The sequence below is a fragment of the Amblyomma maculatum genome, chromosome 11 (assembly GCF_055883805.1).
Source record: "Amblyomma maculatum isolate TAMU_Amacu chromosome 11, ASM5588380v1, whole genome shotgun sequence".
Classification (NCBI taxonomy): domain Eukaryota; kingdom Metazoa; phylum Arthropoda; class Arachnida; order Ixodida; family Ixodidae; genus Amblyomma; species Amblyomma maculatum.
Window position 1 is genome coordinate 95,999,911 of NC_139354.1, and position 18,151 is coordinate 96,018,061.

The following is an 18,151-nucleotide window of genomic DNA, read 5'->3' on the forward strand; positions in this document are numbered from 1 at the left end:
TATGCAACGACTCGCGACAAAAACATGAAAAAAAAAGAGCACTTAATCGATCCGCACGCTACAATCGCAGTGATGAAGCCGCATGCCGGCGGATGTTACAAATCGAGATTTTAATGTCTCGTGGCAGTATGGTATGTTATGGTATTTTTATTTGTGTGGTTTTAGGTTAAGTGGCGCATAAGCAACTGAGCCTCTCATGCACTGTTATGCTATGGCATTGCATGGTATGGTATCGTAAGGTATGGTAAGAAATGGTATGGTATGGCACGGTACGGTATGCTATGGCGCGGTATGACATGGTATGGCTTGGTATGGTACGGTATAGTATGGTATGGTACGGTGTGGTAAGATTTGATGTGGTATAGTACATCACAGCACGGTACGGTACGGTATGTTTCTATGAGGTGCGGTACGGTATGATATGAGGTTCCATATGCGGAAAACGGTATGGAACGGAGTTTGAGTTTTGGCAGCAACGAAACGCAGTTAATAACAGTAAATGTACTCTGTGTACAATATATAATGATCTACATATTTTATTTCACCTACTGCTGTTCCAAGTATCGTAATTAAGCTTAATATGAGGTTTAGGTTTTAGTCGTTAGAGGCCGGGGATGTTGTATTTAGATATGATGATAAGGTATTTGAAAGCTTTTATTTGAATTTAAAAACAGCAATAGGAAAAGTGACACATATATGTTAATAACAGGCGACTGCAATTCTAAGGTGGGAAAGACACAGATGGGAAAAAAGGCTTTGGTGTAGAACAATGCAGGCACTCCTTGTAAAAAAAAAAAACAAAAAAAACTACAGAACCGTGTCAAAGATACGATAAAATATTCTCTAGTTCTGTGGTAAACATAAAAGTTTTCTGTAGTTCTGTGCTTTTTCGGTAGTATATTTCTGTTGTAACAGCAGGAAATTTTGATACTACCACATAACGGTCTGTTATCACGACAGGTTTCCCGTCAAAAACCACAGAAATTCTGTCGTACCAACAGAAACTTTTCTGCACTTTTTTCCGACTGGGCTGGACACTGCTGGAAGGAGTTAATAGAAGGTTGAAGAAACAATAAAAATTTCGGGTAATAATACTTTCTTCCCTGAACGGAATAACAGCGATTGGATACGGGAGAGTCATAATAAAGGGACTGAAAATAAAATAAAAACAATGCTCTGAGCTCTTCGAGGCATCGTACAAGTTGTGGAGGTCCCCTGCGGGTGCTGTGTAGAAGCGAACCCATAGAGAGGCCTCCATGTAGCCTAGCCTTCAAGTGAGAGCGGACAAAACAAATAAGGCGGAAGCCGTCCATGTGTTATTGGTAGCAGGTATAGCCAAGAAATTTGAGATCTCACTGCAGAAAAGATATTCGGCTGCAAGTGAGGACGATGATACTTGTCTCGAAGTAACAAGCATCAATTACACAGCTAATTCTACACACTGCGCAGTAAAACTATGTGCCATGTAGGTTACAACAAATACCGGCAATCTATCTCATGCGACGAAATATCTAGTTAAGAACCTCGTCAAGTATAGGGGCCTCAATCCCTTCCGATATGATAGCATCGATACAGCTGCCACTCAAGGGAACCTAGCATCTATTGATAGCTCATACTAAATGTTCAGTATTCCTAAAATCAAAAACACAGCAGGAGAATAATTGATAATCATGTCTTAGTTTTTGCCTTATAAATATGTCATTTCACTCAAATCTGCTTACACGTAAAACTCAGGACGGTTCGAAATATCGTTCAGTATGGGCACCTCCTCGTCCGACAGCTTTAGCGGTTCTCATTTCCTGTCAAAAAAGGCATGCGCGCACACGAGAGGTTTCTAAACTTCTAACTCTAACTCTTCTAATCTTGCCAACTGCTCCCCTTCATGGAAGAGTTTGTAATAGTGCAGAAAAGGCCGATAGCTTGAACTGCTTCTCTTGCGCAACGCAGTCCGCATTTTAGGCGATCACGTAGCCTGGTAGCGTTATAATAATATTCCCTTTACTCTGTTCAATAACTTATGTGTGTGTACTTCTCTTGTTGTGATTTGCCTTAGGTTTCCGTTATATATAACAACATATAATCTCGCAAAGGTGGCCGAGTTCTCTGGGCCTCCGCCTCACTTTGAACACGACCCTGGCGGAGAGTGTCGAAGAGTAATCGCCACTGATTCAGGTTTTGAAACCGCTACAAGCTTTCCCCTGGCCTTGTGTTTTGGGCTTATCCGAGTTGGAAGAAACGCTTGGGAAAATGTCTCTGAGTCCAACTTTAACCGAAGGAAATGCTTTGTATCCTGACACTTTTAGCCAAACGTTGTCCTAAGCATTAACAAGCATAAGCCACCAGCAGCAGCATCACCACTGCATGTAAGTCTCGCATTTATTAAACGTGCATGCATTTTCGCATGCGCATTTATTATACTCCAGCGCACTGACCAAACCACGGCAGAAAACATGATGTGGCGTTTGTGCCATAAAGTGACGTGCGCTGCGGGACAACATTGTCAACCACATGAAAGCTAATATTCCTTGGTACTTAACGCTGACCTTCGCATTTGTTATGAAATTGTACATGCTTTATCATTATGCATGATCGGCCGCTATAGATATATTATGCTTATCTCTCTTCCACATTGCAGGGTAGTACACTGGAACCATTTCTGGTTTACTTTTCTGCTATCCCTGCTCCTAGCTATCTGTTTGTCAATATATCTGTCTATATATCGTCTGTATATCTATCTGCCTATTAACTTCGGGCCGTGGTGTAAACAACACCGATCAAGCATAGCATTCCCAGCTTAAATCCATTTTTAACACTTACAGTGCGAGTTGGTGCGAGACTTCGGCTACTCCTGCGAGACAGTCAACGCCACCACAGAAGACCGATACGTCCTCGAAGTGGACAGGGTGGGCAAAGGGGGCCAGTGCAACAGAACCTCGTCGTCCGGTAACAACACGTGTGGGAGCCCCATTCTGGTGATCACGGGAATACTCACGGAGTCCGGCTTGTGGTTCATCAACTTTCCGACTCAGTCTCCAGGTAATAAAATAGTGACAAACACCCATGATACCAGAGATCTTTATACAGACTCAATAAAACGTCAGTGTTACCTATTTTTATTCCTTAATATCATCAACATGTGAGAATAAGTTAGAAAACACCTTCGGAATTATAGTATCTCTTTTCAAATAGCATAATCTCTCAAGTTTCACACTACCAATATCTGCTTCTACGGGCCATTAACGATCTTATCTAGGCCAAACACACTGATTATACTCTAAACGAGGTAACCACGGACATTTTTCATAAACTCCCACCAACGTTCGGCACACATATAGTACCCCAATACCTTCCCAAACGCCACTGCGCCTATTCTTACACTATACAGTTAATTGTTGACGCATTTAACTGGGAAAGGTAACGGAATGAAGAAGTAACCGAAAAGAAAGCAGTCTATTTACAACGGATATGATGCACAATTAGTATAGTACCATCTAAATAACTGTAGAGCCTGACACCTCCCCAAAGCGATTTTTCACTACCCAATTTTTACAGCGATTAGACAAAGGCCATATAAAAATTATTCTAGACAATATTTGTTTATCCTCAAGTTACGCTGAAAATAGCGTCTCATTCTGAGAATGACCTCCTTTCCAAACGCGTAATAAGCGTTTGAGCGTTACTTTGTTTCTGAGAACCATATTGAATTCAAACCTCAGAGACAATGCAATGTTTTCGTGCCCAAAAGCGTGTCTAGGGTTGGGTGCCTTCTACCACAAATTTAAGTATGCCCACTGGACGCAAATGGGTACGTTTCAGCTGGCCGGTTGCTTGGTTCCTCAGTGGTAAAATCTATGAATATACATGCTTATGTTAACATTGTGCAAACACAAACCTAATAGGGAGTTTTAGAATAGGGGAACCCAAGGAAAAAGTGCGCCCCGGCGCAACGTATGAGTCGACTGGCGAGATATAGAATGGGCGTTTTCACGACGCAGCGTAGCCGGGCTTGCGTTCAACGATGGCACCGCCCCTATGGTAAATGATGAAAGGGCGTTTAGATACGCAAAAGCTTTTAACGCTCTTCTGTTCATAGAAAAGTGTTATTGTTGTGGAAAATGAATTTAAAAGAGTCAATATAAACCATTTTCTTCAGACAAGAAGAAATCGGCCAATCGTAGCCAATCCAGGCTGAGCCAGGAAACCTCAATTGAACCGTCCGGGTACAGTTCACTGTAGTCCGGGCTTTTCACCGTCTGGTCTCCATAGCAACCAGACGAGGCGAACTCATTATGCCTAGGAGCTAGGTAAATCAGAAAGCAATCAGAAAACATGATGCGTTTTATCGCTAACATTTGGTGATGGGGGCATCATTAAACATCGCACAAGCTTCGTACGCCTTTCGTTTGCCGTGAACACGTGACACCATGGAGCAATAACGACAAATAGGTGCCGAAGCGAGCGGCACCTGCTTGACCGGACGGCGCCATGTTGTCGTAACCAAAGCGACCTAATGGCGGCTTGAGGCTAGCACTATTTTCGAACAATATACGCCAGAACTTTCTGTTGATCTTCGAAATTATCAAGCTCATCACACTTTGATACAGGACATGCTTATAGAATTTATGACATTAGAGAGCTTGAGAATAGGGGGTTCCCTATTCTCAAGCTATCTAATGTCATAAATTCGGTAAGCATGCCCTGTATCAAAGGGAGACGAGCTTGCTAAGTGCGTAGATCAACTGAAACTTTGGCATAATTCACTTAAATCATTAGTTTAAATTTTCTCCACTTTTTTGTTCCATTACATACATGGCTCCGATATAGTTGGGAACATTATAATATTAACAATTTTAAGTTTTTATGATGAAAACAATTGTTTTGCGGAATAGTATATATTCATTCTTTCCGGTAATACTATCTTATTTGACGATTGCTTCTTTTCAGGCACCTTCACTGTTTTTTTTATTGTCTAATACGTCTCATGCATGTATTACCAAATTTTTGTTCATCTCTCTGCTCTAACTGACCTCTGCACTTGTATCTAATACTGTCTATTGTCCCACTCTTCGTAAATTCCATCCTTAGTTGAAGATCCAGAGTAAAACAGGATACAGAAGACGACTTTACCGTATGAGAGAGCACTGAACAAGGGTTGAGGAGGAGCCCCAGTTCGCAAGCCGAGCCAGCGTTTCTACAAGGGCCTTATTTCTTTCTGGGTTCTTCAGATACTCATGGACATCACAGTACTACTCTAGTGTATGACAGGGCTGGAACTGCACACGCACACCATACACATATAAATGATGTCATAACTGAATACAACCAGGTTTTTTACAGAGACGTTGTGTTCTGTCCCCGAGAAACGAACTGATAGCTATCGAAAGTGACCTGGGCAAGCCTTCAGCATCCTAGTGCGAAAGTTGAAGTTCACACGAGGTCTATTCAGCTCACCATTGCCTACCTCTCCGATATGGCAGGCGCTGCCAACTGGGGCAACACCTATAAGATGGGCGAATGAAATCAGAATTAAGCCTTCTGGATCCTTTCATCCCTATTTCAACACACATTGTTACGACGAGGTTAAAGCTGCACTTTATTTCAGTGTTCCTTCTTGAAACTGGGCCACCACAAACAGCAGTCCTCGTCACAAAAGTATCTTTTGCATCTGGTGACGAGAAGACAGCGAGTACTATCTAATGATAAACTGCGCCAAGCTAGTTTGTTTGCATATCAAACATATTCAGCCATGTTAAAGCAACTCACTTTTTCGCTCTCTGAACAGAAATAGTAAGGCATCATTAATAAATAATCAGCTACCTCTTTTTTACTGATCAAGGACAAACTGCTACTTCTCCCCAGTCTCTTACTAGCACTAATGCGAAATATCACAGGGCGTCGTGTGTTGACTTTGGTTTGTTTGTCATGAAATTCTGGATTACATTGCTACCTACGACTTCTATTAGGGCTATGTCTAATTTCTCAAGTTGTTATGCGATGTAATTAAGGCGTTATATTCAATTAGTCATGGCAAGATTTGGTACTGACTCGGAATGTCGATTCTTGACAGGATTATTGGCTATGACTTCAATTCTTACCTATTACTTAGAATAGGGATATGATGACTAACATTAGAAATAAATTTGCATTGTCATCAAGACTTTATAGCCAATTAATTACGACCGGATACGGTATTGCCTTGTTAATTAGATTTTGGATTGGTTTCAAGGCTATGTCTCTGATTCGGGCTATGACAAAGGTGGCTATCATCATGCAGTGTTATTAAGGAATTGTAGCTTATCATGACTGGAATGAGTATTTTGTCTTTTCTGCCTTGTTATGTGAATTGTGTTGATTGGCTTTGGGTCGGTTTTTTGGTCACGCATTCTGCGGACAGCCGCTTTCTTCGCATGCCACTGATGAGCACAGTAAGACTTTGGGCTTAAAACTTTCAAACAAGAACTTACATATCGGATTGAGAAAACGACGTCTTCTTTATAGTAGTTAGGCCAAGCGCAAATATACCTGTGCTAGCCATGCAGTTTCCATGTTTGGTCACAAGTACTAGCTATCATAAAATCGTGAATCTACTATCAAAATATGCGAAAATAAGACCTGCCTGCGTGGCGTAGGAATAATGTGCCTGATTCGGTGTCCAAGAGTCGATTGAGTAAAATTCAATCTAGACGTGTTGCCCACTTTGGCAGCTCCTCTCAACGCGTTCATGTCATGGTGATGTCACACAACTCGCCTACTAATCAGCGCCAGGACATGTCGCTTGTCAACTATCAATTCCCACTGGCATGCTCGTGAGTAGGGGCAGGCCGCTTTCGCATCTATGGTGCAGTTCCTCCGGAATAAAGTCCTGCAAGCCATATGCGAGTTAAAATGTATCAGCACAAGTGCCTGGGGACAGGACATGTGACATGTCATCACGTGGCACTGCGGTTTGCAGACATGCCTATTGCGGCATTCCAATTTTTCGAGCACAGGGGTGTACTAAAAGAAGTGAAGCGTGCAATCTGCCGAGAATTCAAGTGCCTCCCTTGTGTGACTGTGCACTAGGATGTCTTTCTGGCTCGACAAAAAATTCCAAATGAAAATAGGTTATGCAAGCATTACTTCCAACTGACTAGGACAGACCACCTTGTTTTTAAAGCATGCATTTAAAAAGCGCGTAAATTCACTTTCTGTAGCTTCATGCTGGTCAATTTGAGTCTAACACAGCAACCTATACTCGGGGACCACTTTCTGTGGCAATGTGGCGGAAGCTTCGGAGCCGAAACGCACCAGCTTGGTCCGCACAAGAATATAGTGCCTCCAGAAATTTCGCAGGTGGTGCTCTGGAATGTTATACTATTACGGAACAATTAAACTTATTGCTGTATCAGGCTTATACTGCAGTACGAGCCAGTACAGCGAGAGTAATACGAAACTTTCATGTCGATGGCATGTCTGGTGGGATGCGTCTGCCGCTTTTCTCCGCCCATTTCTGGGCGCTTTCGCAATGTGCGTCTGTTTTTGACAGCGTAGGTCGTGCGCGTTGCCGACATGCCGAGGCAAGGTTCTTGAAACTACATGGCGTAGTAACACAGTAAAGCCCCGCCCCCGTAGCTTTGACTCCATTGCCACAGAAAGTTGTCCCCAAGAATAGAAATTCTGCTCCAATCCTACACACACTAACCCATCTCGAGCATGACCAAATGCCGTGCGGAAAAACTGATAAGCAGTTATAAAGCAAAATGAAGCTTACGACACTTGGTATGGAACAAAAAATACTTGCGGAGTAGCACGGAAATTTGCCATGGCTACTCACACTGTAGCTTCAAAGCTCCGTAAGCGTTCGGGAAGGTTGGTTCGAAAGAAATGGCACAGCAGGGAAAGACGTGGTAAAAAAAGAGATGCACACAAGACGCCTGTGTCTGTATTCGTTTATCGTCCATGTCTTTTTCTGCCGCGTCATTCTTCCCATTCCAAACCTCCGTGTCCTTTAAACACAATATAAATCATCGTGCAGCAGAACGTTCGCAAACGCACAAAATCAAGTGGATAAACTTCAGTCATCCTGGTAAATTGTCAGCGTGCGGGAAATCTTGAATGCAAGTGAATCGGTTATTTGAACTTATCAAGGAGTTGTTATCTGCGAGGTTAGCTTTCCTCGTAAAATTTCTGACAAGGCCGGACAAGAGATGTGACTCATTCTTTTTAGCCGCCATCAGTTTTCGATAGCCAACCTTTTCCAGAAGGAATTCCAAATTAGTGACCAATGGCAACTTGGCTCTGCGTCTTCAATCAGTGGTTTTTGCACATTGAACGCTTTAAAACCGCGTTTGGATAGAAATGCACACGGCCCGTCGCACGCAGTACGGGACCCTAAACTAGCAGACAAGGTGTAAAACGAGCATTAAAAATTCAGAAGAAAGTAAGACAATGGGCGCTTCAATTTTAAAACAGCAAACAATGCTGATATTTTTGCTCTACTTGATGAGGAGCCAGGACCTCCCTTTGCAAGAGTGAAAGCGGAGAACAAGAATGCGTTTGCGAAGCACCTTAAGTGCTTTCGTGCTACCAACAATGCTGCTATACGTTCCTTTTTCACTGAACCCTTACTTGAACGGATATTTGCGACCAATCAAATACCAGCTTCTATGTGCGCCTTGAAACACGTGGATTGCCATAACGCGCAGGGGCAGGTGGGGAAACGCGGCAGACGCGGCCTGCATACGCTTAGCCGGCAAACCGACAGTGCTGCAGTCATGCGAATACGCGCACCTATACAATCCTTCATCGTTCTCAGCTTTTTCTGTCAAGTCATATTCCTGTAAAGCTAAGAGCCAGGAATGTTTTCCCTAAAGTCTTGCCTTAGCTAGTTGAAGCGCACAATGATTATAAAACGTGTTATGTTTTCTTCCTGTCTGCACAGGCTTTCTCTTGGCGGATGCCGGCTACGATGTGTGGGCCATGAACACAAGGGAAATTGCGTTCCGTTCTCACAACCTCGATCTAAAGCAGGATAATCCCAAATACTGGCAGTGGAGGTAAGACGCATTACAAGAAATAATGATGCTTGCCAGTGAGGCATGTGCTCCTGTCCAGGTAGAATATTTAGAACATGGGTACAGTCTTTGTGAAAGTGTAGAGTTTGAAGGGTCTGCTGCCGAGCCACTTCGTACGGATTGTCATGCATTTTCAGCGTTCCAAATACCTTGATTGTAAGTATATTTATTGTCCTACCCTCTCCAATGCGAACCACATCCACTAATTCTACAACAGCGCCATTGCACAGCTAAGAAGTGGACCCTGTGGATCTACACTTTTGAGAAAGGCTCGCTAAACGTTTTGATTAGACTTCTCGTTCTTCCACTAATTGAAAACATTTTACTGCCACTCTATGATTTCCTAATAAAGAGTATCGTTTATTTTACCATCATGAAGTGTATACCTCGCCGTAGAAAAATGAATAACTGCAGAAGCAGAGTAAAAATAAAATGCGACGACGCATACGTTCTTAAACAAGTACGCGAGATAGCCGCATGACCAGAGGTCGGTTAATCGTGGAATCGTGGAATTCGTAGGGAACATTAGTGCAAAGCTGCTTGGACACAGTAAGTAGGACGTAAGAACCAGCAATGGTAAAGCTTTGCTATATACACGATCATCATCAGCGGATTGTCAGACGGAAAGGATGTGTGGCGATCAATAACAGAGTGCAGCTCTGTATTGTGACGCTTTTCTTTGCCAGTGACAGCAAACCTATAATATCCGAATTGGTGGCAAAAGGCTCAATGCCACGGTTGTCCCTCAGGTCAAATAGGTATAACGGTGTCAACAATCTACAACTCCTTCCAATCGCCGAAACTTGTACAGCATCGCGTAATAACAGTCTTATTGAGGGGCTCACAACCACCAATGCGGTCCGAAGTGTATTTAATTAAAGATAACCAAAACAGCTTACAATGGTCTCTTAAAAAAATTGAAACCTTAAAAATAGTGCAGAATTTCGCAACCCCAAACATTAGGGCTAACCTTTCGGGCTTTGTTAATGAGCAACTCTGCTCTTGAGTATAAAGCATGCGGTTGATGCAGGCAATAACTAGGTCGTCTCCGAATTGCTCCCGAAAAAGCCTAGAGCCGATGTCATTGCTATTGTCACAGGGTGGACCTGACCGCTACTGAATCAAAATGTTAAAGACTAGCGTGCTGATGAGCTGACAGTTCTGATTGCAAAGTGCTCTTTCATAGATTTCACATCTTTTTGTGAAGAAGTCGATTAAGGGGACGGGCGAAATCATCGAAGCTTTCGAGGAATCGACCGGAAGGACATCACAGTACCAACAATCCAGGGAATTGATATAACTGACATGGCTGTTAAACCTTTACTGCAGGGCAGTATGAAAACTGCAAACCCGGTTAAACCCCGAATGAGGTCAGCTGCAAACCGGCATCACCTAAGAGCGAAAAAAATCTTGGAAATGTCAGCCAGGTGGTACGAACGTGCAAGCGAATAAGCATTAATGTCGGGGAGGTAACACAGATTAACGCAGCGCAAAAGGGCAATCATCAAGGGTTCTAAAGCGGCAGGTGGATTCTCTAGGGCAATATTGAAACGTTTCAGATATCGCAAGGGCTTTTTTTTCTCGGTCATAGAAGTACTGAGCTATTTGAAAATCACCGAAATCAACATTCAAGAATGAGAATATTAGTGGAGAACAATTACGAGCGTCATTTATTTAATTCCAGTAAACATCTTAAACACAAGGATGCTGGGCGTTAAAGTTTCCTTCAAAAGGATGACTGTGAGGGGCTGCGATAGTTCTGTATTATTCTTGCCGGGAAATTTCTTTATATCCGCGTTTGCTGTCGTCGCCCAGCATGGTAGGCAGACAAGACAATGCCGGTGCCGACAGGAGAGGCGCCGTGATCTGAAATGTTCGACATTTCGTTGTTGACTTACCAGAAATGGTTGACAGGAAAACAAAATAAATTGGGAGGACGCCTAAACTTCTCACCGAAAACAGACACTACAGCACCTTTAACAGCGGTTTTTCGTTGCACGAATTTTCAGCATTGAGAGACAGGCACCGAGTTTGGCAAAGTGGTCAACGTTTTTATTGGGAAAGGAAATCGCATTATATGCCGCTCTTCTCCGCAGACACCTTCGTTTACAATGAATGGCATAAGATTGGAGGCATATATCATCCGTTCAGATCCGTATCGCAAGCTTGCCTCCATCTTGGCCAGCATAGGTATGCTAAATGGAAACCGAATTGGTATCGACATCATACAGAACGCTGCACAAAGAACAGTTGCGCTGCAGTTTACATCCGAAGTAACGTGCATATATTTGTCCGGCATATTTTTTGAATTCTGAATTTTTGTGGGGGCGAAGCCTTTTCAACCAAGCGAGGTGTATACGTTATCTCGCCCTAAACAGTGAGGTCTATCTAATCCGAGCACTTCTTCCTCAGCCCTGATGTGTCGTAAGGGACAGAGCAAGGCTGCGTGTTCATAATAGAAAGGGAGGCGTAAAGTCGGGATATTTCCTCGCGTTCACCTACTCTGCGTCACTCACGTCGTTTCCTCCCGCAGCAGTGAATAGAAATTGACAATACTGATCAATTCAACAATTCACGCTAGTTCGAATAAGGTGTTCCCGTTCCGTGGATATCCGAGTTATTCGTGCCAGCAGAGACCTGTTTTTTTTTCGTTTTTTTTTTAATTTGCGAAGCGATCACGACGATAACTTCAATAGCTGGTGGACTCTCAGCAAATGTCACCTCATCTGTCTCCTCAGGAACCTTTATGAAGGGCAAGAGGCCACAGTCAGAACTGGGCATGGTCTTACTGATTGGTTTCCGATTGAGAAAGGGGTGAGGCAAGGCTGCATACTGTCGCCCTGCCTATTTAACCTATATGCAGAGTGCATCATGAGGAAGGCCGGTCTGGACGAGTCTTCAGCTGGAGTGAAGATTGCTGGAAAACGTATCGACAACCTTAGATATGCGGATGATACCACGTTAATAGCAGAAAGTGAAGTGGAACTCAAGAGACTTCTGATGCGCGTACAAGAAGAGAGTGAGAAGTTTGGGCTTTAAACTGAACATTAAAAAGACGAAGATCATGGCGTCTTGCCCTATCAAGTCCTGGAGCATCAATGGACAAGAAGTGGAAGCTGTGACAGATTTTCTGTTCTTGGGCGCCAAGATTACCTCTGAAGGAGACTGCAGCCATGAAATTAGGAGACGCCTGCTTCTGGGAAAGAGAGCAATGGTTAGCCTTGACCGCCTAGTAAAGAGCAGATACATTAGTCTGCCAACCAAGATTCGTATAACCCGTGCTATGGTCTTTCCAGTTGTGATGTACGGATGCGAGAGTTGGACTGTGAAAAAGGCTGACCGCCGAAGAATTGACGCGTTTGAATTGTGGTGCTGGCGAAGACTCTTAAGAGTTCCTTGGACTGCCAGAAGATCAAATCAGTCGATATTGTCGACCATAAACCCTGACTGCTCATTGGAGGGTCAAATTCTAAAGTTAAAGCTCAGCTATTTTGGTCATCTGATGAGAAGAGAGGAGTCGCTGGAGAAAGATTTGATGTTGGGAAAGGTTGAGGGTCGCCGGAGAAGGGGTAGGCAGCGAACGCGATGGTTAGATGGCATTCTCGAAGCATTGCAGATGAAGCTATGTGATGTTAAGAAGATAGTGAGAGACTGGAAAGCGTGGCGTGACATGGTCCATAGGGTCACGAAGAGTCGGACACGACTGAACGCCTGAACTGAACTGAACTCTCAGCAAATGACCCCAAGCCTTAACAAAATCAGCCAGTTAGCTGAACTTAAGAGCTTAATTTTCACATAGCGATAAACAATTACATACTTTCGTATTCTCTGGGACGGTGTCGCAAAAACGCGGTATCAAATGGCTTCCTGTGCTGTCATTAGCCGGCGCGTTATAATTCGATGACCCCTATAAACAGTACACTCCCCATAACGCAATCCTTAGGCCTTCTGTAACTAGTAATGGGATTGAAGAGGGGAAATTGCTGCAACCAAGACTTGCTCGGCGAACTCCAGGAGCTGCTAAGCACCACATCGGATTAGAAGAAATTAACAACCTAAAAAGCAACAGTGGTACTGCTCTAGTTCCGTTTATAACCCTGTTCACAGGATAGTTCGTGTAATTGTAGTGATGGTACAGACGAAAGTAACATTCTCCATACATCCATGAAGAATCTGGAGGTCTTGAGAGAATTACTAAACCACAATCCTTTTAAAACCATCAAGTCGTCTCAGGCACATGATTTTCAGTACAATATCACAGCGTTGCGCTAAGGTTAATGAAGCATTTTTCATTTTTGTTTTGCGAAATCAATCCTATTTTACTGTCATAAAAAGGGCATAACTGTCCTTTTTCATCACAGAGTAAAATTTCTGGTACTTCATTATTTCAATGTCATACATTTCTATTACGCTCTATTAATAAACATTTGTGGTATAAAAACTGCTAATATTTGCGCTAGGATAAAATAACGTCACGTAAAATGGTCTAGGTAAAGGCAGTATTCAACCGCACATTAACGGTTAGAAAGAAATGGGAAGTCAAGTCACGTGTGAGTCATCTAAACTGAAGACAGGTCGGTTTTAAATCTTAATTCTCTGTCGTTTCCCTTCGGCTAATCTCTTGGTGCAGTTTCGATGAGATCGGCCGCTATGATGTAGCCGCGGTAATAGACCTGATCCTCAACACCACTGGTGTATCCAAGATTCCTCTGCTGGCCTTCTCTGAGGGTTTCACTGCAAGCCTTGTCCTCCTCTCCACCAGGCCCGAGTACAATGACAAGGTACGTACGCCGTAATGAACCAGAAGTGTGGAGATGTCCCAGTTGTATATAAGCGGAAGCTGCCCTCTTGCTGGTTGTCCCTTTGCTGCCGAAACATGGAGGCTTATAAAGTTTTAATTTAATTGGGAACCATTTACAGAGATAAGAAATATAGAATTGCAGGCGTAACATAAAAGATAGCAAGCGTTCAGGGTGGGTCAGATGACGAGCTCGATTTAGTGCCATTCTTGTCGAAATCAAGAAGAATCAATGAGCTGAGACAGGTCATGTAATATGAAGGTAATAAATTGGTGATGTCTAACAGGGAAACATTGGACTTGTATGGAAGCCAAGTGTAAAAGTGGCGGTGGAAAATTAGGTAAGCGGATAACATTAATAACGTGAAGATGGTCGAGTATTACAGCTGGCACAGTACCGGGTTTAATGGAGGAATATAGGAGAGCCCTTTGCCCTGCAATAGGTATGGTCAGGTTTATGATGATGAAAGCCGACATACACTTTATTTAAATTCCTGAAACTCGAAAAAAAATTTATTCTGTGCTCAGCTGGAGCAAATGATCCATGGAACTGTTGTTCGCAAATATGTTACTGTGTAACCGAAAATAGTGCTACCAGACAAATTACTGTCGCGTGTCCTGAGCGGCCACCGAGCGAAGCTCTCTGTATCTGAGCGAGGAGAGCGCGAACGAACCTTATGCAAGGGCAGTGTTCCCCATTTCCTAACGAGCTAAGAACGACGACTACTCAGGTAGTCTTAACAAACGGTATTATGATGCTCTCAAGCTAGTAGCGAAAACAGAGGGCCAGCAAGTGTCCCCAAAAGCGAGCAGCAAGAGCACGTGTTTTCAGCGAGCAAACAGACTCCTTCCACGGTTGCGCTCCAGCAGGGAAGGTATCGCTGCCCTCAAACCCCGTGTTGCAGTCTACTGGACTGATAGGAAGGGTTGCCATGACAGCGCCACTTGCAGTATAGTTGATCTCTACATGGAAATACTGTAATGCATTACCTGTACAAATTGCTAGGCATATAAGACTCTCCTTGTATCGCAGATTCGCCTCATCGTACTTCGCCTTTAAACAGAATTATAAATCTCCTTATCACACCGAACATCCAGGTGCCTTTCGCAGCAACATCACCTGCGTCGACTAAATTGAATAATATTATTCATTTATTAGCGTACCTCCTTAAGGGCTGTTCATCCACATTTTAGCGAAAACCTCGAATGTGGAGTAGAATGGGTAGCATTTGTAGCAGAATGAGTGTAATGAGCACGTAATCATAGCATAACTTCACCGGTTTAGCTACTCAGACTGCAAATGCGAGCATTATCGGTACATTTTTAACGCCGCCTCTGTCTAGTTTATTCCTTAAGTAGAATTTGGATGACTCTTACTATCAGTTACCCAGTCGAAAAGAACTACAGAACTGTGTCAAAAATACAAAATATCCTGTAGTTCTGTTGTAACCATCAGATTTTTCTGTAGTTCTGTATTTTTTCTGCAGCATATTTCTGTTGTCTGTAATTCGGTAGCACTTTTCTGTTGTAACTACAGATATTTCTGATGTTACTACAGAATGTTCTGTTGTCACAACAGGTTTCCCGTCAAAAACCGCGCAGAAATTCTGTCGTAACATCACAAAATGTCTGTAGTTTTTTTGAGACTGGGTAGCCTTTTCTTCATTCTAAATAAATCTGTATTCTACTTTATTATTAAAACGCATTGCAAGCAACACAAGGAGGCCAATATAACACTGACTTTAATTTCTAATAAATTTATCATAATTCCAGAAAACTTTCTGCAATTACACATATCGTTCGCAAACTCATTACAACTATATTTTCCCGTTTTGCCTACATGGAAGGTCTGTTGTTGTGGCCAGTACATATCTGGACACTGCCCTCAGTTTAAAAACGCCCCCACCACTGAGCCTACGCAGCGAGCTTCCGAATGCCTGAAAACATCCGCAGATCGATCATTCCTTGCAGTCCTCTGCGTTATGTGTTTCTGCAGATGAAATTTACTGTTCGCCCGAATATGATGACAATTTTGTTTTCTAGAATGTAGAGCAAACAAGAACGCCAAAGAACAGGGTCCTTAAATCCACACCTCCACGGCACATGCATTTTGCTTTTGCAAACCCGCCTCTTTTCTCATCATCACTTCTTCTTATTCACTAAAATACGCAGCAGCTGCACCTGGCCAATCTTTCAGCGCCCGTGTGGCTTCTTGATTAAGGTGCTCGGCTTCTCTACTCAAGGATGCCGGATCGAATCCTAGCCGTGGCGGCCGCTTTTCGCTGGAGGCAAAACGAAAGGCATCCCTGCGAAGTAGTTTGTCAGTGCACAATAAAGAACCCCATGCAGTCGAAATTTCTTTAGCCCTCCTTTACCACGCCTTTCATAACCTGAGTCACTCTGAGATGTTAAACCCCTAATCATAGGAAACGAAACCGAACCAATCACAGGTAATATTTGCTGTTAATATGTGCAGCCTTACTTGAACTGCAAAAAAACTTCGTATGTGTACAGATGTCCAAACACATTAACGGTCAACTTCTGATAGAGCGTAGCGTTAAGAACGTGTTCTGAACTGCACTGACAAACTTTCGTACAACACAAGCCTGCAGGGCCTAATTTAGCCGAACAAAGCTGATCATTAGTGTCTTTGTGTAACTTGCGGGACGTTCACCTTATCTATTTTGACATAAAAATTCTTATCTGCACAGAATCATTTGAAAGCATTTTTTTTTTACATTTTATCTTCAACAAGGATTGGTGCCATGAATTAGATTCCACAACTACCTTTATATTATAGCACTAATTTCAGATAAATTAACGCTTTGCTAGCTCTTGTAAACTCAAAGACAGAGTTAACCTTGAACAGGGTGAATAAATACATTCGTCCAAAAACGTATTCTTTTCTTTTTTCAGGTGGAGATATTGATGGGCTATGGTCCAGTATCAAACATCGCTCACGCGGGCTTCCCATTTCCACCGCTTATCGCCATCTCCGATATATTGTTTGTGAGTAAATCGTTTCATGTAACTCTGTTTGCCTGAAGGTAGCTTGGGTATAGAAATGCTTATTCAATTCCTGCCCCACTTACAGCCATCGGATAATGATTCTACTCTCTGCGCTTTCAATTAAAAGTCCGTCTGTTCTTTATATGCTCTAAATACATCTTATAGCTTAATTTATCTAAGCATTGGGGCTTACGCACGACATGTAAAGAGTAGATCTCTATGATCGCTTTAACGTTTGCGCACTAGGGTCGAGACGACCCAGTACAACCCCGGAGCGCATTTTGCCATCTCACCAAACGAGTCAGTGTGACATGCTTAATATTGCGACCTGCTGAAATGCCATGTGACGATTCAAGCACACCGTTTCCTGGTCAAATTTGAGTTAACAAAAGCGCTTTGTTCTCCTGCTGCTACAATGCCACTTCTTTCTTGTCTTAAAGAATATTTCAGAATGCAGAAATGATCCATTAAGGAAGTATAGAATCTACAAAGCGTATCAGTATTGCTTTCGAGACGAATACAGTATGCAACTGCTGCTATGATATGCATTTTACGGATGACAGAATAATGGCACCGCGCAATCGTCAATAATTATTTACAAGAATGTCACGCTCTAAGTTTGTGTGTGGAAAAATCACCAAAATGTCCTTTTACAGACCAGCAATGTTTGGCTCATGGCTTCTATACATGAACTTTTTAGGACTAAAAAACCGTCGTATAGCAGAGCGGCATTCAAAGAAAACGCCATCGCGCTGCCCTCTTGAAGTGCTCTGAGCGATCCCAAAATATTTTAATACGCTATCGCCAATGTGCTCAATGATTCGTTTCGCCTACTTTTTACTTTTGCCTCAAGCTTCGTCATGAAACCATGGCCTCGAACAGAAAGAGACATGCACATTATGTGCTTTCGCGCATAGTTCTGATTTGGCCAATTCAAGTATCTGGGCTACAGTTCTTTTTTTCTAAGCTCCTTAACGCCAGCGAAGCCCAGACGCCACAATATGTGCTAAACGATTTGAGATCCGCGGTTGGTGCTAGCACCTTTCATATCTGTTTTTGTTGTGTATCTCATGGTTCTTCAAGGGTGTGTCTGTATGCCATCTGTTGAAGCATAGAAGCAATAAATGAAATACTTGTGCTGCTCACCAGTAAACAACCACGAGGATGTCGATGTTCCCTCGACTGTGTTAATGCTCCTGATTTCTTCCAGTACACGCTACAAAAAACGTAAATTGTCAAGCACACTATAGTGCTAAAACTTGCCACTTACACTCATGCAGCTTCGAAAACA

At 42.9% G+C, this 18,151-nt stretch overlaps 1 protein-coding gene across 1 annotated transcript in view; it reads left to right on the forward strand.

Moving 5' to 3' along the window:
* Positions 1-326: 326 nt before the first annotated feature.
* The window catches only part of LOC146174441 (gastric triacylglycerol lipase-like), a 29,160-nt gene continuing 11,335 nt past the window's right edge, over positions 327-18,151 (forward strand). Inside the window, exons 1-5 of the mRNA XM_084585393.1 lie at positions 327-344; positions 2,820-3,036; positions 8,921-9,035; positions 13,684-13,834; positions 16,768-16,860. Coding sequence (XP_084441519.1) covers positions 327-344; positions 2,820-3,036; positions 8,921-9,035; positions 13,684-13,834; positions 16,768-16,860 — 594 coding nt within the window. The remainder of the gene's footprint in view (positions 345-2,819; positions 3,037-8,920; positions 9,036-13,683; positions 13,835-16,767; positions 16,861-18,151) is intronic.